General features: G+C 35.0%; 1 protein-coding gene across 3 annotated transcripts in view; it reads right to left on the reverse strand.

The window, feature by feature from the left end:
* USO1 (USO1 vesicle transport factor) overlaps positions 1–21,723 on the reverse strand; it is a 92,445-nt gene that overhangs the window by 35,377 nt on the left and 35,345 nt on the right. For all 3 annotated transcript variants that reach the window (XM_082652655.1, XM_082652654.1, XM_082652656.1), the window contains 4 exons: positions 10,016–10,116; positions 9,170–9,272; positions 8,919–8,974; positions 4,573–4,693 (listed from right to left, as the gene is read on the reverse strand). In XM_082652655.1, the coding sequence (XP_082508781.1) occupies positions 4,573–4,693; positions 8,919–8,974; positions 9,170–9,272; positions 10,016–10,116 (381 nt within the window). The remainder of the gene's footprint in view (positions 1–4,572; positions 4,694–8,918; positions 8,975–9,169; positions 9,273–10,015; positions 10,117–21,723) is intronic.

Here is a 21,723-nt window from a genome sequence, read left to right on the forward strand (position 1 = left end):
ATCCTTTTTCACTCTCAGCATATGTCTCTGCCTTCAACTCAACTCCCTGTCACCAAATGTGAAAAAGGACTTGCATCTTCACCTGCACTATCCCCCGTTATGATGGAAGATGAGCTCCTTCTTCTCCTATCTTAAACAGCCAGTTCCTACCTCTCCTGTGGATTCTAATAACTTCCTCCTTTTTCAGGTATTATGTACCACTGATTGTTGTCTTTTCTTTCTCTCTCTCTCTCTCTCATATCATATTTCTGTCCCCTCTCCGCTTGCTCACAGTTGTTGTAGTCTCTTCCATTTTAAAGAAAAAGCCCTTTTAGATTAAAGGAGAATAATCTGATAATTTCCACAGATGTAGAAAAAAATAAAAACAGTTATTAAAATGCAAGACTCAAGATAAAAACTCTTAGCAAAAATCAAACTTAAAGGTGAAACATCAACATTCTCATTACAGTCAGCAACTATTCAACACTGTACTAAAGATTCTAATCAGTGCAATGAGACAAAGAAAAGAAAAGTGGTATAAGAACTGAAAAGAAAAAAGATTACACTTATTTGTAGAAAATATCGTATCTACACAGAAAGTCCAAGGAGAACTAATGGTTTAATAAGATGGTTGGATACAAGATCAATATACAAAAATCAAGTAGTAACCAATTTGAAAATGTAATAAAAAAAGATCCCATTCACATGTAACAAAAAGTATAAGATGCCTAGAAATGAATCTAATAAAAAAAATATACAATTCTTGTGCTCAAAATTATAAAACATTACTGAAAGATATAAAAGAAGACCTGAATAGATTAAAAGATATACCTGGGTTCATGGATAGAAAAAGTCAATGACGATTCTCCTTAATCTTTAAACTCAATATATTTCCAGGACTTCCCTGGTGGTGCAGTGGTTAAGAATCTGCCTGCCAATGCAGGGGACATGCGTTCGAGCCCTGGTGCGGGAAGATCCCACATGCCGCAGAGCAACTAAGGCTGTGTGCCACAACTACTGAGCCTGTGCTCTAGAGCCCACGAGTCACAATTACTGAGCCTGCGTGCTATAAGTACTGAAGCCCGCATGCCTAGAACCTGTGCTATGCAACAAGAGAAGCCATTGCAATGAGAAGCCTGCGCACCGCAACTAAGAGTAGCCCCTGCTCGCCACAACTAGAGAAAGCCTGTGCACAGCAACGAAGACCCAACGCAGCCAAAAATAAATGAATAAATAATAACTTAAAAAAAAAACCCAAACAACTCGATATATTTCCAATCAAAATCCCAACTAGGATTTTCAGATAACTTGACTAGCAAAGAATTTCATTCATATGAAGAATAAAAGGGAAAGACGCATAAGACAATTCTGAAGAGGGCCAAGATAGGAAATTTTTCCTATATTCTAATAGATAGGATATTATTATGAAGCTTTTGTAATTAAAAGAGTATGGTTTTAGTGTAGAACTAGACAGACTAATGGAACATATCAGAGAACTCAGAAACAGACCTTCACACGTATGGAAATTTGATCACAAATCTTATAACATCATTCAAATGCAAAATCCCTATTAATTAAATGTAAAAGACACATTTTAAAAGGCTTCAGTATAAGAAAGTGATGGAAACTCTTTATGACCTTGAGGTAGAGATAGATTTCTTAAACAAAACATAAAAGCATAAACTATTAAAAAAAACCCAACATGTTATTACGCTAAAATTTTAAACTTTAATAGAAACACTATAAACAAATTAATAGAAGATAACTGAAACATGTATAATCAACACATGATTAGTATCCAGAATACATAAAGAACTCCCAGTAATCAACTGGAAAAGGAAAAACGATCTTATACAAAAACGGCGAGAAGGTAATTCAGAGGGGTAAAAGATAAACAAAAATAAATGGTGACTACTCCCATGAAAATATGCTTAATCTCATTAATTTAAGAAATGAAATAAAATCTCAATAAGACATTATCTCACACTCATCAAATTGGCAAGGAAGGACTGACAAGGATGTGAAGAAACAGGAACTTGAAAACACTGCTGATTGAGCATAGGTTGATAAAACCACTTAAGAGAGCCATTCGACAATATCTGGTAATGGTGAAAAAAGTACGACTCTATTTGTAGGTATATAGAGAAACTTAACACACAAGTAAATACATAAAGACCATTCACTGTAACAGTTTATATTAGCAAAAATAGAAACAACCTAATTGTCAACTCAATTAGAAAGTAATAGATCATAGTATATTCATAATACAGAATAATATATAGCACTTAAAATAAATGAACTAGAGTAACATGTATCAACATGGATAAATCTCAGAAACACAATGTTGAATTAAAAACAGCAAGTTGTGGGACTTCCCTGGCAGTCTAGTGGTAAAGACTTCGAGCTTCCACTGCAGGGGGTGCCGGTTCAATCCCTTGTTGGGGAACTAAGATCCTGCATGCCGTGTGGTGGAAAAAAAAAAATTAATAAAAAAAAAACCAAAACAGTAAGGTGTGAGATTATATTCAGAAGGATACTTTATTTAAAAGAACTGGATGGTAGGTGCACAAGTGTTTGCTATGCTATTTTCTATTGTTTTCTGTATGTTTGAAATATTTCATATGTCAAAAAAAAATTTAAGAAAAGAAAAATAGTTCCTTGTCAACCTCCAGTTCTGTTCACCTGGCTCTCCCCTGACTTTACCAAATTCCTGATATGAGTTTTCTCTGCTATTCTATTTTCCCTCTTCTAACTTACTCCTCTGACACTACAATCTTGATTCTGAGGCAACCACTAAACACAAATGCTGTCCCCAAGGTCACCAATGATGTCTATGTTCCAAGTCCTACAGATACATTTCTGTCCTATCTTGATATCTCAGTGACTTCTTACACTGCTACCAATTCCCCCAACCCTTCTAAGTGTGGTTCTCCTCTTCCCTCGCGGCCTGTTTCTTCTCAGTCTCTTTTACTGATACCTCTTCCTCTATGATCTCTTAACAATTTGTATTCCTTAGGGTTTGTCCTAGCACTTCCCTTCTCACTCTTCACTTACTCTAAGTGACTCATCTAATCTTTCTTGTTTATCTAATTTTTTATTCTTGTTTATCTAAGTTTTACCTATATTATAAAGACTCTCAAATCTTTATCACCAGGCTGGCCCTGCCTTCCAGATTAGTAAGCCAACTGTCACCTATACTACACTACTTGCTAACCCCAGTTCAGTGAATGCAAATAAACTCATTTTTCTCCTCTGACTCTAGTGTTAGGTTTTTTGATCAATTTCTCATTAAAAACAACAAAAATGCTGAATTAAAAAAAAAGCCTAGGAGCAACGAAGAACTGATAGTACAGCAGGCTAAAACTGACAAGAAAATGGATATCTATACAGATAGTTAAGTATAAAAGTACCTTTTGGCTGGCAGTACATTTCTCAATCTTGATAAATCTAAACTTTTTGACAGTCTCATGGGACAGAGGGAAAACAAACCAAAGCCAAGGGTATACACAAGGTAGGGAAGGAATCTAACAGAAAACTTTTCACCTAATAAAATGGGACCTCAAAAGGATATATCCTAAGGAAAAAAAAAAACAAAAAAGGATATATCCTCAGGGTGCAAAAAATGCTAAGTTAACTGGTCCTCATAGGTTTTGTAGCTCGGGTTTGCATTACCTGAGTAGTCCAGGGAATATCAACCCTTCAATCTGGAATGAGGTGATCCCAGACAAACTGCACCCCCAGGGCTTGGCAGAAACAAGCACATTTTCTCTGAAAGAAATTACTTTCATCCTAGGATTCAAATTCCTATAAGTAATTCTGCTAAGTACGACACAAAACATAGTCAAAGAGAACCATGTACACAGAAAATGTTGTACCATGTGTAAGAACCAGCAGAGCAAAGTATCAGACCCACAAAGACTTAAAATACTGCGATTATCAGACAGAGATCGTGAAGTAATTGTTTCTTATATTCAAAGAAATGAAAGATAAGTTGAAAATACATGCAGAGAAAACGAAGTTATAAAAAAATTACCTAGCAAATTTGCCAAAGAAACAAGCAGAACTTCTAGAAAAGAAAAATTTAAAACTCAATGGACACATTCAAAAGCTGATCAAATACAGGTGAAGAGAGAATCGTTTAAATAGAAAACAGGTCAGAAGAAATAATCCAGAAGAAAGCCTGAAAAGATAAAAAGAAAATGCAGACACGAAAGTAAGATGATAAAGTGAGAATCTAATCATATGACAGAGAACTGAATCTGAGTTCAGAAAGATAGGAAAAAATGTGATGGAGCAGTATTTGAGGAGACATAGCTGAGATTTTCCAGAAATGATGTAAGATATCAACAGATTCTGGAAGTTTAACAAATATTAAACAGGATAAATAAAAAGAAATCCATATTCGACACACCATAATGGAAGAAAGAAAGAATATAAAGTATCCATCCTCCCTCAGGGAAGCCTCTCTCAACATCTAACAAAACAACAAAGAAAATATATGTCCTCATTTCTCCCTTCAGTTGCATTCCTGAAAAGTTAACAAGTCCGTGAGAACAAAAGGAATCTTTCCAAATCAATCGCTTCATACTATACCTCCATCACTGTTCCCCTCCTCGGTAATAATGTCCAGTAGTCTCTCAAAAGCATTTTCAAAAGCAACAATTTTCTGGATTGCTCCATTGCTTCTTGTTAGTGCCTGTAGTAGTAAGACGCCCTTATGGAGAAGAAAGATAATGTTTAGTGGAATACAACTTTTACAAGACATTTAAAAATTACTTTAAAAACCACTGAGTTTTAGAAGTGGCAGGAATTTCACAAGTCCAACTCCTTCACTTTATAGATAGGGCAAACAAGGACAGAGAAGGTGAGCAATTTACCTCCCTAAGCTATATAAATCTCGAAAGACAGATCCTTGACTGGAACCCATGTCTACCAATTCCTAATTCAGTTCTCTTTTCACCGTACAATATAAATATACAACAATTCTTGCATATTCATCAATTCATCAATCATTCATTACCTGGCTTTCACTGTGGTCTAAGAGAGTTGAACATGATTATATTTGTATCAGTAATGCCTCGGTACATGCTTCACAATAGTAACAATAAAAAATTGTGAAATCAATAATATAAATCAATAAACATCACCACATTTTAGCAGGGAATGTTCAGATATTCTTGTAATTATCTGGCCCGGAAATCCCCAAAACTTGATTCTAAGTTGATAGAAAAAAAGAAGAATGAGAATTCATGCCTCATGAACACCATGTCTAGTGTGAGACAATTCTCAGTAGTCTTTGCTTCTGATTTTTAGTTTTCTCAGCTCCTGTTGAGCTAGATTTAGGTTATATATTTTGCAACTTCTTTATTATTCAAGAAATAGTCACTGTTAACCATTTCTGCTTATTTCACTATCAAACAACAAGTATTTTATGAGCCCACAGGAGCCCAACAATACCATAATGGTCAAAGAGACAGAAAATATTTAATTTTCTTAGAGGAAGAGGAAGAGCAACTAAGTAGTTCAAAAGTTCCAAAGAGTCAAATAAGCTGTTGGCTGTCAGTACTGGGCAAATAAGTATTTATATAAGACAAAAAATACCCACAGCCTTACTGGGCTTTTCCTACTCATTTCCCTTACTGTCCAGTCTCAACATTAGATGAGAAAGAAAGCAAAAGTGGTTATTTTTACATGTCATATTCTCCTACTTAATGTTAACTTGAGTTTAACTGCTAACAAAGGGAGGAATAAATACAGTGGAAAGAACACTAAGGTTATGAGTTCGATACAGTGGGTTTTTTAAAGGTCTACTTACTAGCTGTGCAACTTGAAGCAAATTACATAAACTCTGTATGTAATTTATGTAATGTAAGTCTTAGTATACCCATGTGTAAAACAAGGATGGTATCTTTGTCATAGGGTTTTTATGAGGACTAAAGGAGATAAAATAACTCCTACAGAACCTAAGTTCTCAATACATATCAGTTTCTTTTCCCTGACTATTAAGAGACATATTCCTCTAATCAAACACATCCACTAATGTTACTAGAAATGAAAGTATACTCATTGGTCATTGAAAGTAAGTGGGCACCAATTCCTTACTTTAAAAACTGGTAATTAAAGGGATTTAGCTATTTATCCTCCCTTTCATCTATGAATTATAATTCAGGGTAATAAAATATACTGGTTGATGAAGTAAAGTTCTTCTTTGAGGAAGGTTACAGCCGAATAAATGTGAATGAATGACAGAATTATAGAAATCATCATTTTGAAACTCTTAACAAAATAAATGAATCAGGCAATGATCATTAATGAATGATCAGATGTAATGGATGAAGGGATCCATGGAGGGATCTGGCTGTCACCACCTGAATAAAACCCACCGATCACTACAAGTGAGACAGCCAGATATTACATTTCCTGATGTGCTGCAAAATTAAGTACACTGCATCATCTAGGAAATATCAAAGCAAAGAGGTGAACCAGAACTTAATCAAGCCCTTTAGAAAGTTAACAGACATTAACAATCAAATGTAATGAGAGAGCCTTGTCTGGAAACTAATTTGAAGAAACCAACTGTAAAAGACATTTATGAGACAACTGGGAAACTTGAGTGTAGAAATAGTTACCTTATTTAATGAGAGCTAAGACAAAGTTGTTATCTCATTAAATGTGATGGCATTGTAGTTATATAAGGAAATACACACACACACACACACACACACACACACACAACATGTATACTGAAGTATGTAATAGTGAAATTATACAGATTGTTTGATTCCTTTTAAATATTCTAGTCAAAAATAAAGGAGAGTGGTGAGGGGAGGGATGGATGAAGTAAGTATAATAAAATCTTGAAAATTAATGGGTTTAGGGGACGGGTTTGTCTGTATTCTCTCTACTTTCACGTGTGTTTACATTTCTCATAATAAAAAACTAAAAATTAAAGAATGGAATTACAGTCTATCATTTAGAAGTGAGCTGGTAGTTACTTCCTAGAGTTTTCTCAACCTTTCTTGCTAATTTTTAAGCCCTAAGTAACATAAATAAATATGATAGTTCACTGTATCTATGATAAATGACCAACTAATTCTCTAAATCCAGATCAAATTCAATGTTTCAAATATAAAACAAACTGAGGCTAAAAATCTTTACCAACAGGCTCCCAGAGAGGTTAGTCAATATTAATAACTGTCATTGAATGCAATGAGAAATATTAAAAAGAAGGAAATGAAAAGAGAATTTTAAAAGAAGGATAAAGAAAGAAAAAGATACAAAGGATGTGGGGGGGGGCGGAAGCAGTGTATTATTCTGGGCAGTAACAGAGTGCCACTAGTAGCTGCCACAGGTGCCAGTTAGTTTCCACTGGTTGCTGGAGTCAACTGGGGTGTATTACACTGTGTTTTACTGCATAATGTTCGATAGTAAGTCTCCACAAAGAATTTAAATGAATCTGTGAAGCCAAAGGAAAGATGGCTATAAAACTCCAAAATCTAAACATCACAGCAAAAATATAACTTAATCTCTAATCATAAAAGTAATGAAAGCCAACATAGAGAATCATTTTATCTGTCTCAAATAAAAACTGAGGAAAAAAGGTTAGGAAAAGAAAAAAAAGATTAGAGAGTTAAAGGAAAGAGAAGAGCAGAACACCAAATTCAGGTTTAAGATACATACTAATATTTTAGTCAAGAAAAGACACTCAAAATTCCTAATAGATAGGTACACAATTCTTAAAAGAATATTAAAGAATAAAAACTGTCCTTCTCATGAGTTATACTACTATATCATTTCACCACTTATATTACTGCATTGACGTAGGTACTACAAAATTTTAAATGCAAAGCTAAAAAAAAAAGCTGTCTATGTGGATTAGAAGTCAAGAGCATTTCAGTTTTGTCTCTGCTTTGTCAGGAAACAGTTGTGAGACTAAAAGCAATCCAAATGGTATTTATTAGCACTTAAGATGAGAAAGGTACAGGGCTAGGTACCACAAACACAAAGATGAATAAGACATCACTAACAAAGAACAAGTCACTTGGTTTCTGTGAGTCTTGGGCTTCTCCGTGTAAATATGGAGACTGAATTAGCTTGATAAGATCCCTTAGCTCTAAATTTTAATTTCAAAGATTTTTCCAGGGGCTTCCCTGGTGGCGCAGTGGTCGAGAGTCCGCCTGCCGATGCAGGGGACACGGGTTCGTGCCCCGGTCCGGGAAGATCCCACATGCCATGGAGCGGCTGGGCCCGTGAGCCATGGCCGCTGAGCCTGTGCGTCCAGAGCCTGTGCTCCGCAACGGGAGAGGCCCCAACAGTGAGAGGCCCGTGTACGGCCAAAAAAAAAAAAAAAGATTTTTCCAATTGCTATCTAAAGTATTATGGTTTTGATCAAGTTGTAGATAACAACAGAAAAGAACGTTCAAGCAACAAAACAATATTCATCAATAGAAAATACTCAAATGTATATGCAAATATTAAATCAGAATGAAAAATTAACTCCAAAGCAAATCACGCTCTATAGTTAAATAGAGATTACAAGGAAAATCCTTTGAAATATGTATTCAATCAACTAAGGGTGATGGTTCCAAATGTTACACTTTGTTAAGTTTATGCAGTTCAATATCTAGGGGTGTTTCCTCTGCTCTTTTTGGAGGTAGAATTTGGTGTCAGTACAACCTTTCAGAAAAGGATGGAAGAAATCCTAAACTTGTGGAAGGCATAAATTTGAATAGCAAAGTCATTTGTCTAAGCCAAAATACTGAGTAGGTTGGAAACAAAGAAAAAATGTGGCCTTGTATATAACTTAAAAAGGTCTAAACCATTACCCCAACTTTCCAAATCTAACTTCTATGACTCTGAATAAGGGTCAACAAAGATTTCATTTGCAAAAAGAGAAAAAAAGCAGCATATTCTTAGACTTTTCTTCAAACTTGACTTACATCATTACGTATAACTTCCCTGGAATCCGCTAATAAGTCCATCAACCTTGAAACACCTAGAAACATATAACCATGTGAAAAACACTGGCAGATCAAAAACACAAATAGTGATTCAAATTATAAACAATTTATTAACACATCATTTCAGTCCCCCCCCCGTAGGAATGATCCTCAATTTTACTTTGTTTGTTTTTGTTTTTTATGATCCTCACTTTTAAATCAAAATAATATAAGGAAGATGAGTCACTTACCCATAGGACTGACTAAAATAATTTGCTGCACTTGAGGCCCTAGTTGTTTTAAAAGAGAAGTAAGAAGTTTCACACCAGGCCAGCGGACGTGGAAATCAAACTCCTACAATATAGGAATTTAAAATATTTAACATTTGTAATTCACATTTTCAAGCAAAACTTTTCAACTAGCAGAATGGTACCAAAAACTATAAACAAACAAAAAAAGAGTTTGTCAAACTTTAAAAAATTAACTTAAGAAATAAAAAGCAATAAAAAGAAATGAGTTAATATAAATTGATCAAACTGATTAAACTGTTGTTGACTAGATATAACAGTACTTTGTAAAAATGGAAATAAGAAGCAGACAGTATTCTAAGAGACTACACAGTTCTTAAAACACACGTGTGAATCTCTTGTAATGACACAACAAATTTCACTATCTTGAAAAGGTATATAGGGGCTTCCCTGGTGGTGCAGTGGTTAAGAATCCACCTGCCAATGTAGGGGACACAGGTTCAAGCCCTGGTCCAGGAAGATCCCACATGCCGCGGAACAACTAAGCCCGTGCGCCACAAGTACTGAGCCTGCGCTCCAGAGCCCATGAGCCACAACTACGGAAGCCTGCGTGCCTAGAGCCCGTGCTCTGCAACAAGAAGTCTGTGCACTGCAACAAAGAGTAGCCCCCGCTCACCACAACTAGGCTTCCGCGTGCAGCAACAAAGACCCAACATACCAAAAATAAATAAATAAATAAATTTATTTTTTAAAAAAAGGTATCTATATATGTTGCTTCCTCAATAACACCCAAAAGGGCAACAAAACAAGCTTATTAAGATGACAAAAATAGCAAGGTTCTTTACTTACCTCTAATAAAGATAACAGAAGAGTGACATTTTCTTGCTGCTTAATGAAAATTTCTGTAAACTGGCTTCCCAAATCCTCACTCTGTCTTGTGGAGTTTTCTTCTGTAATATTCAAAGATAAAGTATTTGAATATGATGCTTTGTTATTTTAAAGTATCCTTTTTGTTGAAAAAGCTAAGCAGAAATGATAATTTTCTTGGAACAGTGTGCCTGGAAGTGATACCACAATTATGCTAGAAAGACATATCCTTAAAATAAGTTTCAAGGTCATTTAAATAAATTTTTATTCTTTAATTGTTTAAATATGATATTCAAAGAAAATATATTTAGATTTTCACATTTTCTCAAGGTTATTTTTCGGTTAAACTTCTAACTCGAGTACAAGGGAATTTATTGGGGTGATGGAAATAGTCTATCTCAAATGTGATAGTGGTTATACTACTGTATACATCTGCCCAACACACAGGACTATACAACCCCAAAGAATAAATTTTAATGTATGTAAATTATACCTCAAAAGCTCCTCCCCCACAAACATTACTGAACATATAGTCCTTGCTGACTCTGTTACTATGTTAAATAATTTAATTTTAAAATTAAACCAATCATCTACAGATTTTTCAGTATCTTTTTCAAGCAAATCAACATATATGTCTTATAGTTATTCGGCAATAAAACCAGAATTTGCATTTAAGTTTTCACTTATTCTTTAAAAGATTTTATATTTGTCCTTAACACTTAAAAGTCTTTAAGCTGGGGCCTCCCTGGTGGTGCAGTGGTTGAGAGTCCGCCTGCCGATGCAGGGGACACGGGTTCGTGCCCCGGTCCGGGAGGATCCCACATGCCGCGGAGCGGCTAGGCCCATGAGCCACGGCCGCTGAGCCTGCGCATCCGGAGCCTGTGCTCCGCAATGGGAGAGGCCCCAACAGTGAGAGGCCCGCGTACGGCAAAAAAAAAAAAAAAAAAAGTCTTTAAGCTATTTGTTGTTTCAATGTACTTTGTCTAAAAAATGTAAAGGATCACTAAAAACTGAAGCAACAACTGCCAAAGCAAATTATCATTTAAAATCTGCCTACTCTAATAAATGCAATTGAGAGATGGCAAATACACTACTCCTCATCCCCTTACCCATTCCAGACATAGCTAAGCCTTTTCCACATATTGCTCCAGGCAGTGACTATAAACCAAAGGAGTTGGCAGTTAAGATCAAACATATTTATTAGCTCTCAAATAGTTCTTTTTTAAATGTGAGATTTTAATATTAATATACTTTAGAAATGGAAAAAACCCAGCGGATGACAAGAATAGCAAGACAATCTGACAGTGACAGTGATAATCTCATCTAATTATTTGTAGAGAAAAGAGAAAAAAGAAGAGACCAAAAGTAGAAAAGAAATATTTTAATGTTCTGGGTTATTAATAAAACCTAATTTCTCACATATTGATTAATATGCTAGGTTTATCCTTCGGAAACCCTAAGAAATATTTCTTTTATCATCTCTTGCATCAGTAAAAGAATTCAGTTTCTGAACCTTAAAACTACATTACTTAAACAAAAAATACTTTACTTTTAAAAGGACTAGTCTGGCTGTGCTAAGATGTCAGGGAAAGAGGGAAATAATAAGGAGAGCGATTAGGAGACAATAATCAAGGTAAGTGGTGAAACTGACTTAGACACTGGTTACAATTCTTATGAAAATAGAAGGAACAAGATTTGTTGGCATATTCCTTACAGGGGTATGAGAAGGGGGGAAAAAAAAGGAAAGGTGGTTCTAAGGTTTCAGCCTAAAGAAGTGGAAGGATGGCACTGCCACTCACTGAGATTGGAAACACTGGAAGAAGCAAGTTGAGAGTATAGACAGAATCATAAGTTTAGTTTTGGATGTGTTAAGTTTGAGATATAAAAATTTGAGTGGAGATATCAATCAAGTAAGCAGTTGGATAAACACAAGCACAGCTGTCAGTGGATAAGTTTGGGTTGGACATATACATTAGAACGATAAACATAAAAATGATATTTAAAGTCACAAGATTGGATGATACAGGGCATCTACAAAAAACATAGCTAACATCAAACTTAATGGTAAAAGATTGAATGCTTTCCACTTAAGATGAGGAAAGAGGCAAGAATATCTACTTTCACCAATTCTAATCAACATTGTACTGGAGATCTTAGTGCCATAGGGTAGGAAAAAGAATAAAAGGCACACAGACTGGAACGGAAGAAGTAAAACTGTATTTACAGATGACATGTTTGTCTATGTAGAAAATCCTATGGAATCTACAAATAACTTACTAGAGAGTGAATTTAGCAAAGTTAAGTGGAATCAAAGGTCAATATACAAAATTAATTGCATTTCTATATACTGGTGATGAACAATTAGAAATTCAAATTTAAAAAACAGCACCAATTAAAACAGCATCAAAAAGTATTAAAGACTTAGGGATAAATCTGATAAAAAATGTATAAGACCTATTTACTTTGAAAACTCCAAAATGGTGCTGAGAGAAATTAAAGAAGACTTAAATAATATATATACTGTGTTCTTGTATTAGAAGGCACAGTATTGTTAAAATGTCAGTTTGCCCCAAATCAATCTGTAGATTTAACAGATTCCCAATCAAAATCTCAGTAAGTTTTTTCTGTAGAAATTGACAAATTGATTCTAAAATTGATATGGGAGCGTAAAGGACCAAAAAGAGCCAAAATAATTTTGAAAAAGAACAAAGTTGGAGGACTTACACTACATAATTTCAAGATATAAAGGTGGGGTAACTAACACATGTCACGTAGGCAAAACGACAGACATAGAGACCAACAGAATAGGAAGTCCAGAAATAGACCCATTGGCTCACAGACCTAATCATGAGAGTTAAAACTATGAAACTTTTAAAAGAAAACACAGGAGAAAATCTTAGTGATTTTAGGTTTGGCAAAGGTTTCATAAGTAGGAAACAAAAGGTCCAAATTATATAAGAAAAAAATTGATAAACTGGAGTTAATCAAACTTAAAAATTTTGCTCTTCAAAAGACAATGTTAGGAAAATAAAAAGGCAAGTCACAGACTGGGAGAAAGTATTTGTGAAATATACATCACAAGGACTTATATCTAGAATGTATACAGAACTCTTACAACTCAAGTATAAGAAGACAATCCAGTAAAAAATGAACAAAAGATTTGAATAAACACTTCACCAAAGAATGAAAAGGTATATGGATGGCAAATAATCACATCAAAAATTGTTCAATATAGGGCTTCCCTGGTGGCGCAGTGGTTGGGAGTCCGCCTGCCGATGCAGGGGACACGGGTTCGTGCCCCGGTCCGGGAAGATCCCACATGCAGCAGAGCGGCTGGGCCCGTGAGCCATGGCCGCTGAGCCTGCGCGGCGGAGCCTGTGCTCTGCAACGGGAGAGGCCACAACAGTGAGAGGCCCGCGTACCGCAAAAAAAAAAAAAAGTTCAATATAATCATTCATTATGAAAACACAAATTAAAACTACCGTGAGATACTATTTCACACCTACTAGAACACCTAAAATTTAAAAAAACAGACCATATCAAGTATTGGAGAGGATGTAGAGGAACTAGAATTCTCATACACCACCAGTGGCAATGTAAAATGGTACAACTACTTTGAAAAACAGTTTGGCAGTTTCTTATAAAGTTAAATATACACCTACTATCACTTAGCCATTCTATTCCTAGGCATTTACTCAAGAGAAATGAAAATACATGTCCACAAAAAGACTTGTACATAGTACGAAGCTTCAAATGTAACAGCTAAAAACTTGGAAACAAGCCAAATGCCCACCAACAGGGGAATGGATTAACAAATTGTTATATACTCACACAACAAAATATCAATACTACTCAGCAATAAAAAGGAACTAACCTATTGATATACACCATGAATGAAACTCAGAATAATTATGCTGGGTGAAAGAAGCCAGACCAAAAGAACCAAAAAGAGAGTATATACTGTATGATCTCATTTACATAAAATTCTAGAAAAATGCAAAGTAATCTACAGTGATCACAGATCTATGATTGATGGGGCTAGAAGGAGGAGGAATGGATTACAAACAAGCACAAGGAAACTTGGATATGTTCATTATTTTGGTGGCGGTGGTGATGGTTTCATGGGTTTATACATGTCAGCACTCATGAAATTGTACATCTGTACATTTATTATATTTCAATTATAATTCAATAAAGCTGTGTGTGGGGAAAAGAAATCCAATTGGAGATATCAAGTAAGTATTTGAATATACAATTATGGACATCAGTGGAGAGGTCTGGGTTGGACACATATATTTGAGAGGCAAGCATACAGACTATATTTGAAGTCACAAGCCTAGATGAGATCACCAAAGGAGAGAATAGAGAAGGAAAGAAATCCGTGCCCTGGAATGTTCCAATGTTAAGAGGCTGGGGAGACGAAAGAAAACAGCAAAGGAGACAAAGATAAAGTAGCGCCATCAGACAGAAAGAAAATCAGGGGACAGTGGAGACTGAGAAATGAGTGAAAAAGTGTTTCAAAGAGAAAGGAGCAATTAACTGTCAAGTACTATCTCTGAACTTAACATGAAAGAGAAATGAGAAATTGCTAAAAGACAAATTGCTAACACAGGCAAAAGTAATTTGTTTATGAACAGAATGGCTAGGGTATGGAGTAGTCAAATACATTCTTGAGAGGCAATACAGTAAAAAGGAAGAAGCTCACAAAGCCTTTTGAGTCAGACCAATTAAGCCCATATTCATCCATTTAGTCACATTATTTTGGGCAAATAGCCCAGATATATCAAGCTTCAGTTTCCTTAATTGTAAAATGGGAACAATTTTCTTTTACACAGGGTTTTCTTTGAGGATTCAAAATAAGTATTGATAAATCATGTAGCACAGTACTTGGTGAATAATAAGTGCTCAACTAACAACAGCAACATCATCATCTCTAAAGCAGGATTTCTCAACCTCGGCACTATTGACAATGACATTGTTGTGAGAGACTCCCTATGCATTTTAGGATGTTTAGCAGCATCCCTGGCCTTTACCCACAAGATACCAGTTGCACTCCCTTACGTATCCTCAAGTTGTGACAACCAAAAATATTTCCAGACGTTAACAAATGTCCTTTAGGTGGCAGGAGGGGTCAAACTGCCCTTAAGAACCACAGTCCTAAGATTTATTATATGCTATACATCTACATGTATTATCAAGTTTTGTTTTTTTTGGCTGCGCCACACAGCTTGTGGGATCTTAGTTCCCCAATCAGGGATCAAACGTGGGCCCTCGGCAGTGAAAGTGCAGAGTCCTAACCACTGGACCACCAGGGAATTCCCTCAAGTTTTAAAATTATACAGAACATAAATCTTCTTTTGATGATTCAAAAAAATTTTGAGATTCTTGTAAGGTTACTATTAATGAGTATTATCACCAAGATGCAAAAGATGTTTAAAGAAACGTATATCCTATGACATTCCTAGAAACATGCTTGTCTGTAAGCAAATCCTGTTATTGACATTTTACCTTATATCTCTTTCTCATAAAAGTTGCATGTAATCTCTCAAAATAAGTAGTTACTTGAGTTTATGGTTGTTTGGATGCCAAATAAAAATAAATTTCCTGGATTTTTAACATTAGTAAACTATTAATTTTTGCCCTTCAAGTTTAATTTTTTAGATTAATGGTGGCTTCAGAAGAATTGTTTAGGGAAGCAGTCATTATTTCCACTGAAATATTTCCATTATTTCAGGAAAAACAGATAGAGGGGGGCATGAAGGGATGAAAAAAAGTACACTTGAAAGCTATCTACATGTTACTGCCCCATTATTATGTCAAGGGTATTAAGTTAAGGTGGCAAAGGCTTGATGCTACAAAGGTCTAATATTAATCAGAAGGAAGTCTAATACTCAAACATAACTAGGGTGGACTCAAGGGACGATATCTATCATTGATCTGCTTAAAAGATTTCCTGTTGTTCCATTGGGAGCAGACAAAATCCTGTGCCCTAATTATTCAAACACCTCTGAACGTAAAATTTTGCATGGTACACTGTGGTTTTCAATGCTCAAAGTTGAATTTACCATGGAGTTGGAAAAAAAAATCAGACTGGTTAAGTAGCAAGAGTGCACACCCTTCCCATTTTATTTGCAAGGTGACATGATGATGGAAAGGGAGATGACAAATTGGAAAAGATATGGAAATTTGGGAGCTAATAAAATCTCCTGAAAATCTCTCTCTTTGGAATCAGCTATGAATAAGAGCCCTGATTCCCATGGTATGGTAAATGCCCTGTATCCAATAAAATTTCACAAGATTCGCTGGGCTAATGAGCCTACCTTGTTTTTACCTACCCTGGAACCCTAACAAATCATGGCTCTGTGGCGGATAGTACCAAGAACAAATACCTAGCCAAATTCTAATGAAATTCTATGGATAAAAAAGCAGATAAAGAAAACTACAAAAAGTGGCCCACATATGTGAAAATAGCTCTCCAAATACATGAGAAATCTATGTTGAAAAGGCAAGTAACTTAACTGTCTCCACCTTAGAACTGTTTCCCTCTAGAAACTACTATCCCAGCAATGCAATGACCTAATTGCGATGCTTTGTAGGGCTATTTTGCATTTGCATATTTTCATATTTATTGCATGAAACAACACTTGGGTATATAATTAATAAAATGCTTTTGAAATATAATTTACTTTACAATGGTTTTTATTTGAGTGGTGTGAATACAGTAGAGAATATAAACTCAACTACAGGGGGCAAGACAGTAGTGTATGTAAATGAAGCAGGCCAGGTATAAGACTACAGAAAGGATGGAGAGCACGTGCCCGATCTAAGGAAAACAGCAGTTACTCAGCTCCAGCTGACTCTGCCGTGGGAGAATGCAGGCCCAGGTGTTGTCGGTCTTCAGATTTTTTTTTTAATTTTTTTTTTTTTTTTAATTTTTTTGTGTTACGCAGGCCTCTCACTGTTGTGGCCTCTCCCGTTGCGGAGCACAGGCTCCGGACGCGCAGGCTCAGCGGCCATGGCTCCCGGGCCCAGCTGCTCCGCGGCATGTGGGATCCTCCCGGACTGGGGCACGAACCCGTGTCCCCTGCATCGGCAGGCAGACTCTCAACCACTGCGCCACCAGGGAAGCCCAGTCTTCAGATTTTTTAAAAAGAGAAGTTTAAAATCTAAAAACTGATGCAAAACCTCCAAATTTTTAATATTAGGAACTTATTTATTATTTAAAATACTAAGTGGCCAATCTTGCTTATAAGACAGATAACGCCCTTGGGCCCAAAGATTGTGACTTCTAGAGAAGAGCTCAAAATAAAATTCATTGACATTTGGGAGAATATTCAAAGACTTGTAAGTTAATCTTAAAAGGAAGGGAGGAAGGGCTTCCCTGGTGGTGCAGTGGTTAAGAATCCACCTGCCGATACAGAGGACACAGGTTCGAGCCCTGGACCGGGAAGATCCCACATGCCGCGGAGCAACTAAGCCCGTGCGCCACAACTACTGAGCCTGTGCTCTACAGCCCGTGCTCCGCAACAAGAGAAGCCACCGCAATGAGAAGCCCGCACACAGCAACAAAGACCCAATGCAGCCAAAAATAAAGAAAGAAAGGGAGGAAAACCATATACAGACTTGATGGATTCTTCCCATGAAATATTTAAAACTGCTGAAATATTTTTATGTGGATAAATACAAACAATTAAGCTGTGGGTTTAAGCCTTGGTTAGCATTTCTCGAAATGCAGGATTGTGTGGCACGTTAACAGGTATCTCATGAAAGCAAGTGCAGGTGTAAAAATGTATCTGGATTAAACAAAATTGAACAGGTTTCTTTACTGCAGGATTCTCAGTATTTACTATAAGAATGTAAATTTTGTGAAGTTTCAGAGCGGGATATACTATGTTACATTTATTTAACTATAGACACCTTTTAATACAGAGAACTCTAGGTCTTTTGTGCTACACTTTAAGGAACACAGGTTTAACCCAAGAAAAAGCTTAATTCAATGTATGCATTGAGCACATGCTAATAACTTAGCAGGAAGTAGACGTAATACTGTACATTCAATTTATTCTGTAGCTATACTGTATAAAATACTATAGCTTAGCAGTATATAATTAAGATCTATGTTTTGAATTGAACTAGTAAAACATGATCCAGTTCCAGGAAGCTACAGCTCCTTCTGGTTTAACACTGTCTACTAAAAAAGTGTTAGTGAGATATACTCTACTTCCTTTAAGTTATAGTCTTAAGACAGCACTTCTGAATTTTAATGTAGAGTCCTACAAAGCTTTGCTAAGCAACTAAAGTAACATACAAAGCTATTTTGATGTAGAAGTAAATTAAGCTAAAACTACTACATTAATTACATCTAAAGGTTGTAAACCAAAACTAGATTCATGAAATATTATATCTATTTCACATGTAAGCAAAGGTGTGAGACAATTAACCATCCTTTCTCATCCAATATATTTTAAAAATTCTAGAGCTGAGTCTATTTTTTACATCCTATAGCTGATAGGATGATATAGCTGATACTTGGTATACTTATCATAACCTGTAAAAGTAAATGTCCCTTTACTGTAAGATAAATGAAAAATTAAGAATAAAATGGCCCTTTGATATTATAGTGAAAATAAACCTATGACAGGTACATGAAATTAAAGACTGCTTTTTAAAAAGTCCTTATATACCTCTGGAAACATTTCAGGCCTATTTATGTAACTGGCTTTTAACTAAATATTTGTATATACATTTATTCTTCATATGTATTTAGTTGTATTTTTTCCAGCGGTATAAACAATATTAAAAAACATTCTGGGGCTTCCTTGGTGGCGCAGTGGTTGAGGGTCCGCCTGCCGATGCAGGGGACGCGGGTTTGTGCCCCAGTCCGGGAGGATCCCACGTGCCCTGGAGCGGCTAGGCCCGTAAGCCATGGCCGCTGAGCCTGCACGTCCGGAGCCTGTGCTCCGCAATAGGAGAGGCCACAAAAGTGAGAGGCCCGCATACCGCAAAAAGAAACAAAAAATAAACATTCTGGACCTTCTCTTTGGAACTCCACTCCATATCAAGTTCATAACCCATATTATGGAGGACAAAACGGCTTTATAGAAAGAGATATTCTAATAAAAGTAGTCCTATCTCAGAGTGAGGGAATATCAAGTAACCTTCTTTTACACTGTGGTCAATTCGTTAAACAAGTGCACCTATTTTTTTTAACATTTGTCTGCATCGTATAAACTAGTTATATAAATTATAAGATTTAATAAAGAATCTAGTCAGAAAATGGTCATAATTTATTAAATCAGAAATCTATGGAATACAAAAAAATGTATCAAAAAAAATCCTGTTACCCTACTTACTAGACAATACTATATATATAATTTACATGATCACAGGGTTTTCATTTTCTCATCTTTTTAGAAAAGAAAAATGTCACCTACCTCACAGGTTGCTATGAGGATCAAATAAGATAATTGACATAAAAGCACTGTAAAATTTAAAGCTCTATACAAATATGATGAAATAATAATAGAAACAACAGCTACTGATCTGTACTACTCAACAAGGAAATAGCACTGTCACAAGAGTCAAGGCATAATGCTCAATATTATCTGCTTTCAAACAAGGGGTTCAAATTTCACAAAAGGTAATGCTATACAGCTTAATAAGTTAGTTTCTTTGTTAGTTTCTTGTTAGGTATAGGCAATTTTGTTATGTACCATTTTAAACCTACTTTAGAAAAGGATTTTTTCTTCCTCATTTTAAAAAGTTAAGGATCTTACGAAAAATGGTAAAACAAAATAAAATGTGGTTACTTAAATTATGAGGAAAAGAAGTATAATGTTAAAAGTAAATGGAACTTGAAAAGGATCACCAGAAAAAAGAAAGACAGTATTGGTGAGTTTTATAAATTAATATAAAAAATGTCAGTAACCAGACATTATTGTGCATGCATTATTTTAAAGGGACAATATCAACATACAAGTATTCTCTGAACTGGAATACCTTCCAGTTCTTATTGAATATAGGTAAAATTTATATGTATACATATATATGTATACATTTTCAAATATTATTTTTATTTTTAAATAAACTGCCTCAAAATTTTTTCCCCAGGAAGTATATAAAAAGTAATTCGAATAGATTGTCCTACCAGAGAAAAAGTTTAATTTTGTTAAAATATGCACTAGAATATTTTCTGTTCTGGACAATAGATTTAGTAGCCATAGAAACAATAAATAGTAATATAAGATTATCAAATATTCCTCTTTCATGAAGCAATTCATATATAGTGAAACAAATCTCAAGACTTTTTGTACCAGCCAGAAGAAACTCACTTGACAGTGTCCTTTTATATTATCAGAAATTATGCCTAAAAGCATCATGCATATTAAATGCAATCTTTTACCTTCAACATCATCTGAAAAGGTAGACAGAAATAAATAAAAAGTGGGTGATAAAAAAAAGTTTCTTATGTAATAGTATTCACAATAAAATAAATAAGAGCTTAAAAACATCAAATAAACAATATAATCTCTTGAAAGAAGAGACTCATACTCATTTTACTCAAATCTGAGATATCCTAATAGAGATACAGCATATGCTATAAATGTAGGATTATGAGACATATTTATCAATAAATTGAAGGGTTATTAAAATATCCTCAAGGTAAAGAACTCTAAAATGAAGTTCATTATGGCAGCTAAGAATTATCTTTTGATGAAGCAGTAAAGAGTATCAATAACAGAACTGAAGGCCATATTCCTCAATATCTAGATTTTAAAAAATTGACTCTTTCAGGCTATTACCCTAACTTCATATTTTAATCTTTCCTAGAAGAAATGATTTTACTAGTTTCTCCAAAGAATCGTTTATCCTGTTTCATCCAAAGAATCATTTTTAGATGTTGAATTAAAAATAAGGAGCCCAAATACATTAAGAGAAGCAAAAAGTTAAACTTTAAACATTATTAGATTGCAAATCTATAATAAAGGAAAACTGCCTAATTGATGCTATACAGTTTTTTAAAACACAAAAATTATCACTACAAACTAGAAAAGAGCTAAATTTTCCATCTGAAACAACTAAGAAGAGTCTTTTTCTTTAATGTTTTCTAACAAGTGTATTGTATCTAATTTTCTCATCTGAGAAATGACTAGGAGAAATAAGTATCTTTACCTTCAAAGTGTGTTCTTGCGTGTACTGTATTTAAGTATTGTCATGTGACTGACAGCCTCTTTTTCCATGGGAACCAAATTATGTTTACTAAAGATTTTCTACTAAAGAAATTAATAAAGTTAAATTGTCAGCTAGATATCACAGAGAAATAAAAATTTAAGAAAAAGGATATTCAAGTCTAAGAAATTGTGACTATTCAGGACAATCTAGTTTCAAATGTTCCTACTACTGGTATTTTGTGAAGTTAATATCTACATATATTTCTGTTCTACTTTTATTTCAATAAAATATGTGCAAACTCAATACTATCTACATTTCCTTATGCCTTGTCTACTCAGATTTTGGAAGACCCTATAACTTCCGTCTAAATTAGACTTATAAAATGCATGAATATTGCCCTTCTGATTGTCTAGAAAAATGAAAGACCCACTGTGTCCTCCTACAACAGCCAATGTGATATGAGGAAAGCACTCTTCAACAGCACTGTAAAATGTTACTCAGTGCATGTTTTTACAATA

Source organism: Grampus griseus (genome assembly GCF_964374135.1).
Source record: "Grampus griseus genome assembly, chromosome: 4".
NCBI classification, from domain to species: domain Eukaryota; kingdom Metazoa; phylum Chordata; class Mammalia; order Artiodactyla; family Delphinidae; genus Grampus; species Grampus griseus.